The sequence below is a fragment of the Anomaloglossus baeobatrachus genome, chromosome 6, assembly GCF_048569485.1.
Source record: "Anomaloglossus baeobatrachus isolate aAnoBae1 chromosome 6, aAnoBae1.hap1, whole genome shotgun sequence".
Taxonomy (NCBI): domain Eukaryota; kingdom Metazoa; phylum Chordata; class Amphibia; order Anura; family Aromobatidae; genus Anomaloglossus; species Anomaloglossus baeobatrachus.
Window position 1 is genome coordinate 537,758,363 of NC_134358.1, and position 18,862 is coordinate 537,777,224.

General features: G+C 48.8%; 1 protein-coding gene across 1 annotated transcript in view; it reads right to left on the reverse strand.

Moving 5' to 3' along the window:
* The window catches only part of LOC142243975 (macrophage mannose receptor 1-like), a 234,721-nt gene that overhangs the window by 132,535 nt on the left and 83,324 nt on the right, over positions 1 to 18,862 (reverse strand). The window contains exon 14 of the mRNA XM_075316164.1: positions 14,530 to 14,632. Within this exon, the coding sequence (XP_075172279.1) occupies positions 14,530 to 14,632 (103 nt within the window). The remainder of the gene's footprint in view (positions 1 to 14,529; positions 14,633 to 18,862) is intronic.

Genomic DNA, 18,862 nt, shown 5'->3' on the forward strand with positions numbered 1-18,862 from the left:
TGAATAGGTACCGTTTGGAACAAGAAAAGAAACCTAGGAAGAACATCCATTTTAATAGCGTTGATACGCCCAAACCACGATAGTCTTTTTTTGTCGTACTTCTTTAAATCCCTAATTGTCCTCTCTAACAGGGGTAGAAAATTATGATGCATAATTTTTGTTGGATCCCGAGGTACAACTACCCCCAGATATTTTATAGCTGACGGTTGCCACTTAAAGGGAAAATTTTGGGTTGTACGGGCTAGATCTTCCGCCGACAGGGTCACATTCATAGCCTCTGATTTAGAGAAGTTCACTTTAAAATTACTTAAGTTACCAAACTCCTCGAACTCTTTGAGCAAAGACGGGAAGGATATGTGTGGCTGGGAAATAAACATGAGAAGGTCGTCAGCAAATAAAGCTAACTTGCGATTCCCTCCCCCGGCCTCTATCCCATGGATACTAGCATTATTTCTTATGGCGACTGCGAGATGCTCCATGACAATGACGTAGAGCAGAGGTGACAATGGACATCCTTGCCTTGTTCCATTGTGGACCTGAAACGATGACGACAGAAACCCATCCGTCCTAACTTTTGCTGAGGGTCTCGAATAAAGGGACGCAATCCTATCTAAAAATTTTTTGCCCAAACCCACCTGCTTTAGAGCGGCCATCATGAAATTCCAACTGACCCGGTCAAAGGCCTTCTCCGCATCCACTGAGAGTAAACACATGGGAAGAGAATAAGCCCTCGCCCGAGTCATCAGGAGGAACAGTTTGTTGGTATTGTCACGCGCCTCCCGACCTTGTACGAACCCCACTTGATCTGTGTGTATTATCCCGGGCAAGAAAGGAGCAAGTCTGTTGGCTAAGGCTTTGGAAAAAAGTTTTAGGTCTAGATTGATCAGTGAAATGGGTCTGTAATTTGTAACTAACATGTGATCCTTCCCCGGTTTGGGGATAACACATATATGGGCTTCGAGAGATTGCGCCACCCATTGGGAATTTTCTGAGATGGAATTAAATACTTTAGTCAAGAACGGGGATAGCTGAGTTTGGAATATTTTATAAAATTTAGGGGTGAACCCATCTGGACCCGGACTTTTGCCTGAGGGAGATTCTTTAATGATAGATGCCACTTCTGCTTCTGTAAAGTCTGTCTCTAAATTTTCAACCTCAGCGCTGGGTATAACCGGTAGGGCCGTTCTGGATACGTAGTCGTTTATTTTATTTTCTAATGCGTCATGTGGCATGTCTCCAAATTTGCCCTTTATGTTATATAGGTCTCTATAATACTTTTGGAACTGTTCCGCGATGAGAGTTGGGTTCTGAGTCGAAGAGCCGTCTGCTTGTTTAATCATGGGAATGTGGCTGGGGTCTCCCCTAGGGTGTAGAATCCTAGCTAGTGGTCTACCACATTTATCTGCATACTCATAGAGGAATCTTTTTATTCTAGTCCTATGTCGCTCATACTGTCGGTCGAGAATCGATTTAAGCTCCTCTCTATTTTTGACTAGCTCCGCCAGTGTCAAAGGTGATAATGTCTTCTTATGGGCCCTTTCCAGATCTGAAATATTCTGAAGTAGGGACAAAATGGTTTGGGCTCTCTCTCTCTTAAGCCTAGCCCCATGTTTGATCAAAACCCCTCTCAACACACATTTAAGTGCCTCCCACTGCACGGGAAGGGCTGTGGGGTCTTCTGAGTGTATTTCTACAAATTCATCAATCGTGTTCTGTAGATCCTTCATGCACCCCTGATCCCCAAGCAGACTATCGTTCAGCCGCCAAGACCACGGCCTCCCTGCCCCATCTGGGATAGTAAGGCTCAGGAATATAGGAGCGTGGTCAGACCAGGATATACTGCCTATAGAGGCCTGTATCTGCCAAGTCAGAGCCTTTTGGCTCACAAGAAACAGGTCTATGCGGCTGTACGAGGAGTGAGCCGGGGAGAAGTATGTGTAGTCACGCTCCACTGGGTGTAACGTTCTCCACACATCTACCAATCGAAGCTCTTGTATTGAGCGTTTAACTTTTGTTAGCTTTCTGAGAGAGAGAAAATTGTGTCCCGAAGTTGTATCTACCTTAGGGTCCAAAGTGAAGTTTAAATCGCCACCCACGATCACGGTCCCTTCTGCGAATTCATCCAATGATGACAGGAGAGAGGAGCAGGACGTCGCCGGATCTCTGTTTGGTAAATACCAATTGACAATGGTAAAGATAGATGAATTAACATTAATTTTCAGAAAAATGAATCTTCCCTCAGTGTCCACTCTCGTGTCCAGAACCGTGTGCACCAGGGCTTTATGGATGCCTATAGACACCCCTTTTGATTTTGACTCTGGGTTGGGGCTATGGACCCATTTGGTGTAATATCTGTCTTTAAAGTTAGGGAGGTGACCAGTTTTGAAATGTGTTTCCTGAATCAATAATATATGGACTCGTTTCTTATGCATGTCAAAGAATACCTGAGACCGTTTTTGCGGGACATTGAGGCCTCTCACATTCAATGAGCCAAAGGTAATCTGCGTCATTCTGAGGAGGAGGAACGGTGAGGAACCGGGAAGTAGGGTCAGAGGATGGGGATGGGAAGAGAGGTGTGGGTGGAGAGAATAGAGAAGGTTAGGAGAGGGGGAGAGAAAGAAAAAAAAAAAAAAAAAGAAAAGGGGGGGGGTAGAAGGATTAAGTATATAAAGGAAACTACAAACAAAGAGAGAGTACCGTAGGCAAAAAGGTCAAAGCACCTCTTGCCTGTAGGGTCGTAACGTGACCCTTATACTTGGTCAAATAGACTAGAGGTAAATGCAGAAAAATAAGAATCTCTATATACCAGGGATGTTAATCCTACGCCACTACCCTGTGGCGTGTTATCCCAATCAGGGAGGGAACTTTCCACAAAGGAGCCCCCTGCCCTGGACTAAAAAACAACTTTTAACTATATATATTTTGATTTGCAACTAAAGCTCTGCATAAAGAAGGGAGAAGGGGCTTTGAGAGGGTATTGTACCTTATAATGTTGAGGGGCGCCCCCCATTACACCCAGGATGGAAGGAGGGAACCCCCCACCCCCCTGTCCAGGGCGATACAATAACCCCACAACGCGAAATTCCCATCAGGACCAGGGGATAGACTCCATCGTACTGTGATCCTTTAACCAAAAACATACTAGAACAATTTAATCCACCATTCTCTTATACATCAGACCGGCCTCCCTCCTCTTTCTCTACGAGAGCCACGCATCCGATCACCGGCTGTGACTCCCCCCCCCATTGGAAAGTCCGGCCAGTCCTCTATAGGCACTAATGGAATGTCCAAGGCCGCGGTGAACGAGGGTAAATCCGCCGGAAACCGAAGAACATGCATTCGTCCCGCGTGCCGAACCTGCAGGCGGAAGGGGAACCCCCAGCTATATGGAAACTCGTATGAGCGGAGAATGTCCAGCAGAGGTTTAAGAGCTCTTCTCCTTTGTAAGGTAAAACGGGATAGATCTTGTAGAATCTGGATTTGGCTCCCCTCATACGATGGTGATACTCCACTGCGGAGCTTAAACAGAATGGCCTCCTTAATAACATAGCGGTGGACCCTACAGATCACATCCCGAGGTCGGTCGTTCTGGGCTGGTTTGGGGCCCAACGCTCTATGCGCTCTATCCAATTCCAGGGGTTGGCTTGATGGTTCACCCAGAATATTATTGAAGATCACTTGAAGGGTGCCATGTAAGTCCTTGGACTCGACAGACTCAGGCAGGCCGCGCACTCTGAGATTGTTTCTTCGGCCCCTATTTTCAGCATCATCCATTGCTTCAACCACGTATTGTATTTGGCGGGAGTGTTGTTCTAATAGTGCCCCGTGGGCCTGTGAAGTGTCCTCCATATTCTGAATTTTAGCTGCCTGCACTTGACTCTGGGTGTCCACTCTCTCCACCTCCCCCTTCAGGGCTGACAGCTCTGTGCGGTACGCCTGCTCCAGCCTGGTTATATATGCCTCCATATCTTCCCTGGTGGGTATAGCTGAGAAACATGCCCGCATCTCATTAAGCTCTGTCAGAACTCCTGACTCTTGTGTTTTTGTTATGGCTGGCTCTGACCCTGTATGCTTGTCTGCATCTGGTAACTTTAAATTTATGTTGTGCTTCTCCCTGGGTACGGTCTCACTTCTGTCAGGGACCTGTAACTCATTTGCAGTGCAGTGTCCCCCCTCCTGAAATTCCTCACACTCCTGCATGTGTGTTATAGGAGGGGACGTTACTTCCCCCTCCAGAGGCCTCCAGGCTTCAGGGCTACTGTTTGTATCAGCAGGCACTTCCCCCGTGCTTCTCACTCCTTTCCCCTGTACCTGCAATCTTGGGCTGTCTGGCCTTATCTTCTGTATCTCCTCTTCACTCCGGGTGGCCTCTCCTCTCAGTCGCGTCAGCTGCTGAGCCTTTCCCTGCATCTCCATAGCTGCCATCTCACTGCTGCACGCTGAGCTCACCTCCTGTGTAGCCTTAGCAGCCATCTTGGGTGCCACCTGTGAAGCTTCTCTCTGCCCCGGCCTGGATAAAAAGTGTTTGATCCCTCTCTCCTCCGATTGTGAAGCTCTGCTGCTGCACCCCTGGGATCTCCCTCGTCTCCTCCGCTGCATAGCCTGTGTTGCAGAGTCCTCAGTTGCGTGGATCATCAGTTATAAAGTCCAGTGGCAGGAGCTAAGACAAGTCACGTCCTCACTCCTTCATAGCCAGGACACGCCCCTGCAATCCGCATTTAAACAAAATTCGACTGGTGCAAAAGTATGGGCACCCTTAATAATTTATTGATTTGAACACTCCTAACTACTTTTTACTGACTTACTAAAGCACTATATTGGTTTTGTAACCTCATTGAGCTTTGAACTTCATAGGCAGGTGCATCCAATCATGAGAAAAGGTATTTTAAGGTGGCCACTTGCAAGTTGTTCTCCTATTTGAATCTCCTATGAAGAGTGGCATCATGGGCTCCTCAAAACAACTCTCAAATGATCTGAAAACAAAGATTATTCAACATAGTTGTTCAGGGGAAGGTACAAAAAGTTGTCTCAGAGATTTAAACTGTCAGTTTCCACTGTGAGGAACATAGTAAGGAAATGGAAGAACACAGGTACAGTTCTTGTTAAGCCCAGAAGTGGCAGGCCAAGAAAAATATCAGAAAGGCAGAGAGGAAGAATGGTGAGAACAGTCAAGGACAATCCACAGACCACCTCCAAAGACCTGCAACATCATCTTGCTGCAGATGTTGTCAATGTGCATCGGTCAACAATACACCACATGTTGCACAAAGAGAAGCTGTATGGGAGAGTGATGCAAAAGAAGCCGTTTCTGCAAGCACGCCACAAACAGAGTCGCCTGAGGTCTGCAAAAGCACATTTGGACAAGCCAGTTACATTTTGGAAGAAGGTCCTGTGGACTGATGAAACAAAGATTGAGTTGTTTGGTCATACAAAAAGGCGTTATGCATGGAGGCAAAAAACACGGCATTCCAAGAAAAGCACTTGCTACCCACAGTAAAATTTGGTGGAGGTTCCATCATGCTTTGGGGCTGTGTGGCCAATGGTGGCACCGGGAATCTTGTTAAAGTTGAGGGTCGCATGGATTCAACTCAGTATGAGCAGATTCTTGACAATAATGTGAAAGAATCAGTGAAGTTGAAGTTACGCAGGGGATGGATATTTCAGCGAGACAATGATCCAAAACACCGCTCCAAATCTACTCAGGCATTCATGCAGAGGAACAATTACAATGTTCTGGAATGGCCATCCCAGTCCCCAGACCTGAATATCATTAAAAATCTGTGGGATGATTTGAAGCGGGCTGTCCATGCTCGGCGACCATCAAACTTAACTGAACTGGAATTGTTTTGTAAATTCCCTTCCTCAATTCTCAATCTACAAAAATGCTAGTGCACGCTCTCATAATCTCCCGCATCGACTACTGCAACATCCTCCTATGTGGTCTCCCTGCTAACACGCTCGCCCGTCTCCAGTCCATCCTTAATTCTGCTGCCCGACTGATCCACGTCTCGCCTCACTACCACCCTGCTTCTCCTCTCTGCATGTCCCTTCACTGGCTCCCAATCTTCCATCGTATCCAATTCAAACTACTAATACTGACTTACAAAGCCATCCACAAATTGTCTCCTCCATATATCTCTGAACTAATCTCTCGCTACACTCCAAAACGTAATCTCCGGTCCTCCCAAGATCTCCTTCTCTCCTCCTCTCTCATTCGCTCCTCATGCAACCGCCTCCAAGACTTCTCCCGAACATCCCCAGTCTTCTGGAACTCGCTGCCTCAACACGTCAGATTATCTACTACACTTGCAAACTTCAAACGGAACCTAAAGACTCATCTGTTCAGAAATGCCTATAACCTTGAATGACCTCACTGCTTCACCAACGTGCGGAGCTGCCGCCCGACCACCGTGCGGAGCTGCCGCCCGACCACCGTGCGGTGCTGCCGCCCGACCTACACCCCACCTACTGTCTCCTCCCCAAAATCCTTTAGAATGTAAGCCCGCAAGGGCAGGGCCCTCTTCCCTCTGTACTAGTCTGTCTATTGTAACATATATGTATTCTGTATGTAACCCCCTTCTCATGTACAGCACCATGGAATCAATGGTGCTCTATAAATAAATAATAATAATCTATATATATAATTGCCTTATTCTGTCTCTGTCTGTCTGTCTGTCTGTCTGTCTTGCTCCAAAATTGTGTCCTTATGGTGACACAAAGCTGATTGGCCGCTGGGCTCGCCATGGCCCCGCCCCCCCCGCACGGATTGGCCGCTCGCCCAGGCTGCGCCCCCACACGGATTGGCCGGCCGCTCGCCCAGGCTCCGCCCCCCCACAGATTGGCCTCTCACCCCGGCACCCTGCAGGCATTGGCAGCTCGGCCACGCCCCGCCCCCCTCACGCAATGCACGCTAGCTCTGGCCTCGCCCCCCCACGCATTCCCCGAACCGACACGGTCATGGAGCCACGACTCACAGGTGAGTACTGTACCCCTGGGAGCCCACATCAGCGTACGCCGCCAAACCAGCCGACACATACCCTCGCATTGCTGGGGCTGGCCGGCGTATGCTGGTGTGGGCTCCCATGCGAGCGGGGGACGAGATACGCTGGTAACCATGGTAGCATAGTTACCAACGCATCAAGGTCCTGCAGCGGCGGAACATACACACACGCACACACATAACAGCACACACACACATACACACACACACACATCAGATCACACTCACTTTCACACACACCTCACACACACATCACATCGCATCCACACACTCACAACATCCTGGGATATCGCTTGCTTCTCGGCGGCGATACTGTGCTGTAAGCTTCCAGGACCTGCCGGAGGATCACATGGCCAGAAGCATGTGGTATCTCCGGATGTTGTGAGTTTGAGCGCGTATGTGCAATATCGTCAATGTGTGTGTGTGTGAGTGTATGCGATCGGGTGTGTGTGAGTGTATGCGATCGGGTGTGTGTGTGTGTGTGTGTGTGTGTGTATGCGATCGGGTGTGTGTGAGTGTATGCGATCGGGTGTGTGTGAGTGTATGCGATCGGGTGTGTGTGGGTGTGTGTGAGTGTATGCGATCGGATCTGTGAGTATTGGCAGAGGAGCACGGCGTGCTGGAGGAGGCTGGGAGGAGAGAGGCTGATCCTGGGGAAGGCTGGGATGGGGAGGCTGAGAGAAGAGAGGCTGATGCTGGGGGAGGCTGAAGCTGGGGTAGGGGTAGGCTGGGAGGAGAGAGGCTGATGCTGGGGACCGAAAAGGCTGATGCTGGGAGGAGAGAGGCTGATGCTGGGGGAGGCTGAGGCTGGGGTAGGCTGGGAGGAGAGAGGCTGATGCTGGGAGGAGAGAGGCTGATGCTGGGAGGAGAGAAGCTGATGCTGGGGGAGGCTGAGGCTGGGGTAAGCTGGGAGGAGAGAGGCTGATGCTGGGAAGAGAGAGGCTGATGCTGGGAGGAGAGAGGCTGATGCTGGGGGAGGCTGATGCTGGGGGAGGCTGAGGCTGGGGTAGGCTGGGAGGAGAGAGGCTGATGCTGGGGACAGAAAAGGCTGATGCTGGGAGGAGAGAGGCTGATGCTGGGAGGAGAGAGGCTGATGCTGGGAGGAGAGAGGCTGATGCTGGGGGAGGCTGAGGCTGGGGTAGGCTGGGAGGAGAGAGGCTGATGCTGGGAGGAGAGAGGCTGATGCTGGGATGAGAGAGGCTGATGCTGGGGACAGAGAGGCTGATGCTGGGGACAGAGAGGCTGATGTTGGTGTGGCGCCCCAGGACCTGGTCGCCACAACAGCATTGCCCTCCCAAAGGGTTAATGCTGAGCCTGGAGGTAATTGGGAGGTCCATTGGCCAGCAAGTTTAACATCCAATGCAGTTCTCCCTCCGGCCAGCAGGGGGAGCTCTGAACCTGGGATTCCAGGGAGCATCCCTTTAGTCTGATCTGAGGGAGGAAGTAGTAGTCAGTCTGTAGAGAGCAGTAGAAGTGAACAGACGCCGAGTGAGCTGTCCTGTGGATCTGGGGCCTAGAGCTAGAGTAGCTTGGCCCAGAGAAGCAGGAGTAGCTGAGAGGCAGCGGAGAGACTCGGACATCGGAGTCTGTGGCCACCAGGGCTTAAACATATTCCCTGGTAGCCGAATCCGAAGGGCAGGAGAGCTGCAAGCACCTGGCCCAAAAACATCCCAAAGGTACAGCTGCAGCATCAAGGCCCGGTGTGGACTCCAGCAGAGAAGCACCAGAGAGAGGGCCTGCGCAGCCTGCTACAAAGGGAAAGGGACGTATCATCAGTCCCAGCAGCAAAGAGGGCCATTGCTGGATTCAGAGAAGCAGGGTCCTATCATAACAAAGAAAAGTACAGGAGTAGGCCTCATACTCAGCTGGCCAGAAAGATCACCCCAAGTACTTCCAGGCCGACCGGATCCCCTTCACCACCTGTGACGGTCTCCCAGGACTGGACTGTTTCCAAAGTAAAAGAGGAAAAGGTAAAGAGACTGTTGTTTGTGCCTGGTTCTTTCATTGCCTGTCGGCCCTGCACCGTGTTAGCCACACAACACCATAGACTGTCACGAGCACTAACAGTGTCCCCGGGGCTCCGCTCCACCTGTGGGGAGCAGTACCACCATTGCTGCTATAACATCACCCCGGAGGCCTCACACAGCAGCGACGGCTTAATAGCCGCAGACCACAGGTGGCGTCACGAACACAAACTTTATCCATCAAGCCACGTATTCTACTGACACCCACCAGGGCCACGGAGCCGGGCCCAGCCACCACTGACTACCACCGGACTAGTCCGGCCCGGCACCGGGTGTCCCATAGCCCTGGGGTGGGCGAGTCACTGGGAGGAGAGAGGCTGATGCTGCGGGTAGAGAGGCTGATGCTGGGAGGAGAGAGGCTGATGCTGCGGGCAGAGAGGCTGATGCTGTGGGTAGAGATGCTGATGCTGGTGCAGCATGGGGGATGGAGCACGATGGGGGGTGCGCAGCATGGGGGATAGAGCACGATGGGGGGTGCGCAGCATGGGGGATGGAGCACATTTGGGAGTGCGCAGCATGGCGGATGGAGCACGTTTGGGAGTGCGCAGCATGGCGGATGGAGCACGTTTGGGAGTGCGCAGCATGGCGGATGGACCACGTTTGGGAGTGCGCAGCATGGCGGATGGAGCACGTTTGGGAGTGCGCAGCTTGGCGGATGGAGCACGTTTGGGAGTGCGCAGCATGGGGGATGCAGCACGATGGGGAGTGCAGAGTATGGCGGATGGAGCACGTTTGGGAGTGCGCAGCATGGCAGATGGACCACGTTTGGGAGTGCGCAGCATGGCGGATGGAGCACGTTTGGGAGTGCGCAGCATGGCGGATGGAGCACGTTTGGGAGTGCGCAGCATGGGAGATGGAGCACGATGGGGGGTGCGCAGCATAGGGGATGGAGCACGATGGGGAGTGCGCTGCATGGGGGATGGAGCACGATGGGGAGTGCGGAGTATGGCGGATGGAGCACGTTTGGGAGTGCACAGCATGGCGGATGGAGCACGTTTGGGAGTGCACAGCATGGGAGATGGAGCACGATGGGGGGTGCGCAGCATAGGGGATGGAGCACGATGGGGAGTGCGCTGCATGGGGGATGGAGCACGATGGGAAGTGCACACCTCCCCCAACACACACACACACACACACGCGCGCGCACTGCACAACATACCACACACACACACTGCGAACCACAAACAACTGCCCTACACAGACACCCACACACACAGACAACACTGCACACACACAACACCCAATACACAAACACCGCGGCACACACAAATATACGCACATACCGCACAACACACACATTGCACAAAACATACCTCCCCCAAAACACACCACACACACACACAACGCTACAGACACACAGCGCTCCACAAACAACGCAACACACGCAACACACATACAACACCGCTCTCACCCCCCGCCACACCCAGACAACACCCAGAACATGTACAGTCCCTACACAAACACTTGGTAACTACACACAACAACATCTATACATATATATATATAACAAAAATCATACATGAACTACACAATACGTAAATTCTAGAATACCCGATGCGTAGAATCGGGCCACCTTCTAGTAAATAATAATAATAAACAGGAATGGTCAAATCTACCTTCATCCAGGATCCATGAACTCATTAAAAGCTACAGGAAGCGACTAGAGGCTGTGATTTTTGCAAAAGGAGGATCTACAAAATATTAATGTCACCTTTATGTTGAGGTGCCCATACTTTTGCACGGGTCAAATTTTGTTTAAATGCAGATTGCACATTTTCTGTTAGTACAATAAACCTCATTTCAATCCAGAAATATTACTCAGTCCATCAGTTATTAGATATATGAAACTGAAATAGCTGCTGCAAAAACCCAGATTGTTATAAAGAAAAAAGGTATACATTAATAGGGGTGCCCAAACTTTTTCATATGACTGTAATGTCCGGCAAAGGAGCTGTCAGTCAAGCAGTAGGAGGCACCGCTTGGCAGGAATAGAGCTGGAGTGACAAAAGCTTAAGATCTACCATAGACCTTTAGTTTCATTTGCATATCAATTAAAATGGTGAAAAGATATTGCTGGACTTGTCTATAAAAGCTACATGCACATATGAATAGTTTGGGGGGTGCAATACTGCTGATAGATTCCCTTTAACCTGTTCACGACCAAGGAGGTACTGGGATATCCTTGGCCATGTCTGTCCCGTTATCGCGAGCTCCCTTGGCGAGCCTGCGGTAATCCTTGCACAGGTCTGCTGATTTGATCAACAAGCCCTCATATGGCAATATTCACGGAAAAATAAATAATAAAAAAGTTATTGCTCTTGGAAGAAGGGGAGGAAAAAAAGGGAAAATCGTCCGAGTGTGAAGGGGTTAAGTGATTACATTAAATCTCATGCCCATTTAGCTTCTTTTTTCCACAATACAGAAATTGACCTGTAGTGCATTTATCTCCATAGCATCTCTTACAATAAATACACTTTGCGATTTTAGAAAAATTTGCAGATAAAAAATTGTATGTCTGTTTTTAGTGCGTTTCTACTTGTAACTGTTACATGACTTTATCAATGATACTTTAACACAAGCTAACTAACAGGAATTTCTAAAAAAAAAAAAAAATTCTAGATCCTGACATGCCAAAAAGAGAAAAACCACAGCTGAAAAAATGCTAGAAATCCAAATAAGATGCAAGTAACTGTAATTACCTAATTGGAGAAGAAAATCTGCAATATCAAAAGGCACCGGATACTCATCGTAGCAATGTCGCCTTATTATTATATTACTTTACATATACAGTGGAACTGTGACGCCCTGGGCAAGCCAGGTGTCACAGGTCATCACACCACCACACCCTACATCCCAGTTAGGAACACCAAGGCTACCAAAATCCTTGTTGCCTTCCTCCAGGGGCTGATGTTCACACCAGGGGGTGGGCCAGGCGGTTGGCTCCGCCCACCGAGGAGTACACAGCCCTGGAGGCGGGAGAAACCAGTGAGTCAGGAAAGTGAGAGGAAGCAAGATAAGAGGAAGTAGTAGACGAGCAGAAGAAAAGTGTAGTAAAGCCTGAAGTTGGTCCAGCTGTGTGCCTGGACAGTGTCAGCAAGGTCAGCAAACGGCGGTGACAGTCTGGAGGGGGACTGCTCGGAGGTTGCTGGAAGGACCGCGGACGGGTAGTGGCCCGGCGGTCTGGAGCAGTATACGAAGAACAGTCAGCACCAGGGCAGGGGCCTCTCGGACCCCGGCAAGGCTAGGAGTCGCCGTAAATTTGCCAAATCCGTCAGTGAAGGGGACGTCTGTCTCCAAACAACCAAGTCCCGATTGAAGGCAACAGTCCAACTATTGAAGAGAGACACCGCCACCGCCAGGGCACCAGTTTCTCAGGGCCAGCGCCTGCGCGCAAAGTAGGGCTCCTCCGGCCCATATCCAAGCCGGGGAGCGGGTTACCGGTAGGAACCCATCGCAACCATTGTCAACTTAGGTGTAGGACAGAGGGACCGTCACCGTCACCTACTGGGGAAAGCAAGTGCAGCCGTCCGTGGGAACCGTCTTTCCAGCCGTGTGTTTTACTGAGAACTGTGTCATCGTCTCAGGCTGAGTGAGTACCACAGTGCCGCAAGGCACAGCGCTGCCCCCGCGTCCCTGCGCCCACCAAGCCCTGCATCTCCCAACTCATCACTGGGCCCCGGGATCACCAACCCCTACCCACGGAGGGGCAACACAACAACTGGCTGCTCCATACCATCCTTCCCGGGATCCCCATACAGAGCAGCGGTGGTGCCAACAAATCACCACAACTGTGGGTGGCGTCACGGACAATAAACAATCCCCACACCCAAAAAACCCCTTTCACTCACGGGCGAGGAGCGCCGCTCGAGTCCCCGGGATCCGGCCCATCGCTCGAGCCACCGAGCAGCGGCAGCAGCAGGCCGCAGTGCCCGCTGGACCCAAGCAGAGGGAGAGCGCGGCGTCCCCTCCTCCGCCCGCGACAGAACCTTGGATTAAGAGTAACTTGGTTTGAAAGCATTTTGCAAGACAAGCAAAGCTTTCTAAAAATTTGTAACTTGGTATAAGAGCAAATCCTCACCGTGCACACTTCCGGTTCTGTCCTTTCACCACCCTCTGACCCGCTCTGGAGGTAACTTTCTGTATATATGTACTGTACACAGTATTCCATTGTACAGTACACTATATACTATATAGAATGTCTATCCATTTGCATTTGTGGATACAGTATTGTACTTTCTGGTAACTAGTGCAGTACATTGCTTGTATTGTACCTCCCGCACACCAACAATTCTATTGTAAGCTAAAGTGCAATTTAATTTGTTTTTATGTTTTTTTCTGCACTGTACAGTTTTTTTTTTTGTATCATTATACTGTAATAATTTTATATGAGTACAGTACATTATATTGTATTACTGTAATAAGTTTGTATAAATACAGCAAATATTTTTGGGTTGTGGAATGAATTTTCTGTGGTACAATTATTTCCTATGGGAAAATTCGCTTTGATATAAGAGTAACTTGGTTTAAGAGCTCACTCCCGGAACCAATTATGCTCATAATCCGAGGTTCCACTGTATTCCTTATTAAAGGGAATCTGTCACCAGTTTTTGGCCTTGTAAACTAAAACTAGCACCTTAATTAGCGCCTGTGCTGCATTCCAGAAAGGTGCACATTACCTCCAGACGCCCCTGTAGACCCCAAAAATACCTTTATAAAATCTCCCCCCATGTATGTAAATTGTACGGTCCAATGGGCGTCCTAATCTGCGCCTCCTGTCCCTACTTTCACCTTCCTCCTGTGCTGATTGGCGTGGATGGCGCCTGGGATGCCATCCACGTTGGCAGGCAAACTTTTGTGCCTGCGCAGACATATTCCCGGCTCGCGCAGATGCACTTCGCTCTGCCCTACTGCGTGCAGAGCTAAAAGCATAGGTGCAATTGTGGGAACCGGCGAGTTCACTGCGCAGGCATGAAATTTTGCTCGGCGATGTAGATGACGTCACCTGCTTCATCCACAATGCCAGGCAAAATCTCGCACCTGCGTAGATAACTTGCTTGTTCACACAGGCGCACCTGTGTTTTTGGCTCTGCCCGCAAAAGGGCAGAGCGAAGTGTGCAAGTGTGCCTGCACAAGACAAGAATATGGATATTTTTCCCACCTATGTGGATGGTGTCCGAGGCGTCATCCACGTCAATCAGTACAGGAGGAGGGCGAAAGAAGGGACAGGAGGCGCAGATTAGGACGTCCATTGGACCAAACCGGACAATTTACATACAGAGTGGGAGATTTTATAATGGTATTTTTGGGGTCTACAGGGCGGGTCAGGGGCTAACTTACTCCTTTATAGAATGCAGCACAGGCGCTGCTTAAGGTGCTAGTTTTCATTTAGAAGGCCAAAATCTGGTGACAGGTTCCCTTTAAAGAGATAATAGTAATAATAATTATATAATAAATAAATAATAATATAATAATAATTAATTTCACAACACACAAGACAATACTTACAGGAGAGCCATCAGACCACATGAAACCTTCATCCACATTACTTCGCATTAGACCAGTCCAGACATCTCTATAGTAGCTGAAGAAGTGGGGGGAGCGGTGACTACTGTAAAAATAAATGCATTATTTGCAGAGCATTTGAGTTCATATAGTTCTTGAGCCTTAAAGGGAGACTAAATTTCACAATACCTCCTAAACAAGATGTACAGAGTTCAGGCATGACACCTATGTCTGAATGTACTTGCGTATAATTGTTTGTACAGATGAACGAGGCACCTTCAGGTATCTGGAAATTGCACCCAAGGATGAACCAGATTTGTGCAAGTCCACAATTCTCTTCCTGAGATCTTGGCTGATTTCTTTTGACTTTCCAATGATGCTACACAAAGAAGCCGTGTGTTTCAGGTGTGCACTATAATACATCTACAGGTGTGTCTCTAATTAACTCAGATGTTGCCAATACATCTACAGGTGTCTCTAATTAACTCAGATGTTGCCAATACATCCACAGGTGTGTCTCTAATTAACTCAGATGTTACCAATAAACCTATGAGAAGCTTCCAAAGTTATGACATCATCATATAGGCTGTCCCATATTGTTTAAAGGCAAAGGACTTTTAATGTATGTAAACTTTTGACTTTGCAGAAAGTAATAAAAATGCCTTAAAACATTCTCTCTCTCTCATTATTCCGGCATTTGGTAAATATAAATAATTTTGGCTCCTAACTGACCTAAAAGGGGAATGGTTTATTCTGATTTCATAGTGAAACAGTTAAAAAATTTCCAGTGAATCCAAATGGACAAAAAAGTTTTTTCTTATAATAAAAATTCAAAATTTTATTTGTTAATTTGATTAAAAAGCACTACATTTAAATGGCTGGTAGAAAACGAACAGGGTGTCCCAGACTATGCGTCTCAGCAATATACGCCGCTTTCATCGTGGTCTGTATTCTTGCCATGATGAAGGCATAGCATATTGCTGAAACGCGTAGTCTGGGACACCCTGTTAGTTTTCTACCAGCTATTTAAATCTAATGCATTTTAATCAAATTAACAAATAAAATGTTGAATTTTTTATGAGAAAAAAAAATTTGTCCACTTGGATTCGCTGGAAATTTTGAAACGGTTTCACTATTTGCTCCTGGAAGGGTATCCATCCTGCTCTGTGCGGCTCCACAGGACATAGACACTACATGAGAGATCTCTACTACCGGTAAGCTGGCCTTTTTTTCTTTTTTGATTTCGTGTCTGATAGTGAGAAAAACCTGCAGATGTGTCTTTTTAGAGAGCGGAGGGAAAAACCTGCAGATGTGTCTTTTTAGATAGTGTATGTAAACTTTTGGGTTCAACAGTATTACTGAATTTAATTTTCAAGTAAATAAATGTCCTGTTTAGATATGTTTATAACTACCCTACTTCCAACTAAGTATAAGAAAATCCCTTTGGCTTTACAAATTGAAAATCAGAGGGAAAACTAAAGGGCACGTTATACGCTACGATATATCTAACGATATGTCGTCGGGGGTCACGTCGTTAGTGACGCACATCCGGCATCGTTTGACATATCGTAGCGTGTGACAGCTACGAGCGACTGTGATCGAGCAAAAATACTCACCTTATCGTTGCTCGTTGACACGTCGCTCATTTTCTAAAAATCGAACGTCCTTCTGCGTGCCGGTTGTTCGTTGTTCCCGGGGCAGCACACATCGCTACGTGTGACACCCCGGGAACGATGAACACAGCTTATCTGCAGCCGCCAGCAATGCGGAATGAAAGAGGTGGGCAGGATGTTTACGTCCCACTCATCTCCGCCCCTCCGCTACTATTGGCCGGCCGCTGTGACGTCGCTGTGACGCCGAACGTCCCTCCCCCTTTAGGTAGAGGATGTTCGCCGCCGACAGCGAGGTCGTTTGGAAGGTAAGTACGTGTGACGGGGGGTTACAACTTTGTGCGACACGGGCAACAAATTGTCCATGCCGCACATACGATGGGGGCGGCTACGATCGCAAAAGCGATCGCACTACATATCGACACGTGTAAAGCAGGCTTAAAGCGGGCTTTACACGCTACGATATCGTTAATGAATTATCACGGTGTTTGTGACGCACATCCGGCGTCATTAACGATATCGCAGTGTGTGACACTTATGAGCGAACTTAAACGATCGCAAAAGCGGTCAAAATCGTTTGCCGCGGAGAGGTCGTCCTGAAACAAAAAAATCAATTTTGCTTATTAGCGATGTTGTTCGTCGTTCCTGCGGCACCACACATTGCTGTGTTTGACACCACAGGAGCGACGAACACCTCCTTACCTGCCTCCCGCACCAATGCGGAAGGAAGGAGGTGGGCGGGATGTTACGTCCCGGTCATCTCCGCTTCTATTGGACGCCTGCCGTGTGACGTCGCTGTGACGCCGCACGAACCGCCCCCTTAGAAAGGAGGCGGTTCGCCGGCCAGAGCAATGTCGCAGGGCAGGTAAGTGCGTGTGACGGGGTTAAGCGACGTTGTGCGTCACGGGCAATTAGTTGCCCGTGGCACAAAAAGTCGTTAACCCCATGTCACACGCACTTACCTCCCGGACAACGTCGCTGTGGACGGCGAACATCCTCTTCCTGAAGGGGGAGGGACGTTCGGCATCACAGCGATGTCACACAGCGGCCGGCCAATAGAAGCAGAGGGGTGGAGATGAGCGGAACGTAAACATCCCGCCCACCTCCTTCCTTCTGCATTGCCAGCGGGATGCAGGTAAGCTGTGTTTGTCGTTCTCGGGGTGTCACACGGAGCGATGTGTGCTGCCTCGGGAACGATTAACAACGGGAGCACAGAAGGAGGACCGACATTTTGAAAATGAATGACGTGTCAACGAGCAACGATGAGGTGAGTATTTTTGCTCGTTCAGTCGTTCGGAGGTGTCACATGGTACGACAGCTCTAACAGTGCTGGATGTGTGTCACGGAATCCGTGACCCCGACGACATATCACCCAATATATCGTACCGTGTGACGCCAGCCTAATGCGGACTTTACACGTTACGATCTATCATGCAATTGCACGAGTGATCGTACCTGCCCCCGTCGTTTGTGCGTCATGGGCAAATCGCTGCCTGTGTCGCACAAAGTCGTTAAACCGCCGTCACACGCACTTACCTGCTGTGCGACCTCGCTTTGGGCGGCGAACATCCTCTTCCTGAAGGGGGAGGGACATTCGGCGTCACAGCGACGTCACACAGCCGCCGGCCAATAGAAGCGGAGGGGCGGAGATGAGCGGGACATAAACATCCCGCCCACCTCCTTCTTTCCGCATAGGCGGCAGGTGCCGCGGGACGCAGGTAAGCTTTGTTCATCGTCCCCGGGGTGTCATAGTTTCATAGTTTCATAGTTTCATAGTTTTTAAGGTTGAAGGGAGACTCTAAGTCCATCTAGTTCAACCCGTAGCCTAACATGTTGATCCAGAGGAAGGCAAAAAAACCCCAATGTGTCAAATAAGCTCCAATGGGGAAAAAAATTCCTTCCTGACTCCACATACGGCAATCAGACTAGTTCCCTGGATCAACACCCTGTCATAAAATCCAATATACATAACTGGTAATATTATATTTTTCAATTAATGCGATCAGGCTCTGCTTAAATTTTACTTGTGAATCCCTCAATACAACATCATACGGCAGAGAGCTCCATAGTCTCACTGCTCGTACAGTAAAGAATCCTCATCTGTGATTATGATTAAACATTCTTTCCTCAAGACGTAGCGGATGCCCCCGTGTTCCAGTCGCAGGCCTAGGTGTAAAGAGATCTTTGGAAAGGTCTCTGTACTGTCCCCTCATATATTTATACATTGTGATTAGATCCCCCTAAGCCTTTGTTTTTCCTAACTAACTAACCCCAAGTTTAATAACCTGTCTTGGTATTGCAACCCACCCATTCCTCTAATAATCTTGGTCGCTCTTCTATCTACCTGTAAGATTATGCTATTTATAACCTTCTATACTTTTGCTAACAAGAAATGCATCCATTCCTCTCTTAAATTCATTCAGTGAGTTGGCCATCACCACTTCCTCAGGAAGAGAGTTCCAGAGCCTCACTGCTCTTACCGTGAAGAACCCTCTTCTATGCTGATGTAGGAATTTTCTTTCCTCCAATCGAAAAGAATGCCCCCTTGTTCTTGTCATAGTCCTTGGTACAAACAGATCATGGGAGAGATCTCTATATGGCCCTCTGATATATTTGTACATATTTATTAGGTCTCCCCTAAGTCTTCTCTTTTCTAGAGTAAATAGACCTAATTTTGATAACCTTTCTGGGTATTGTAATGCACCCATTCCATTTATTATTTTAGT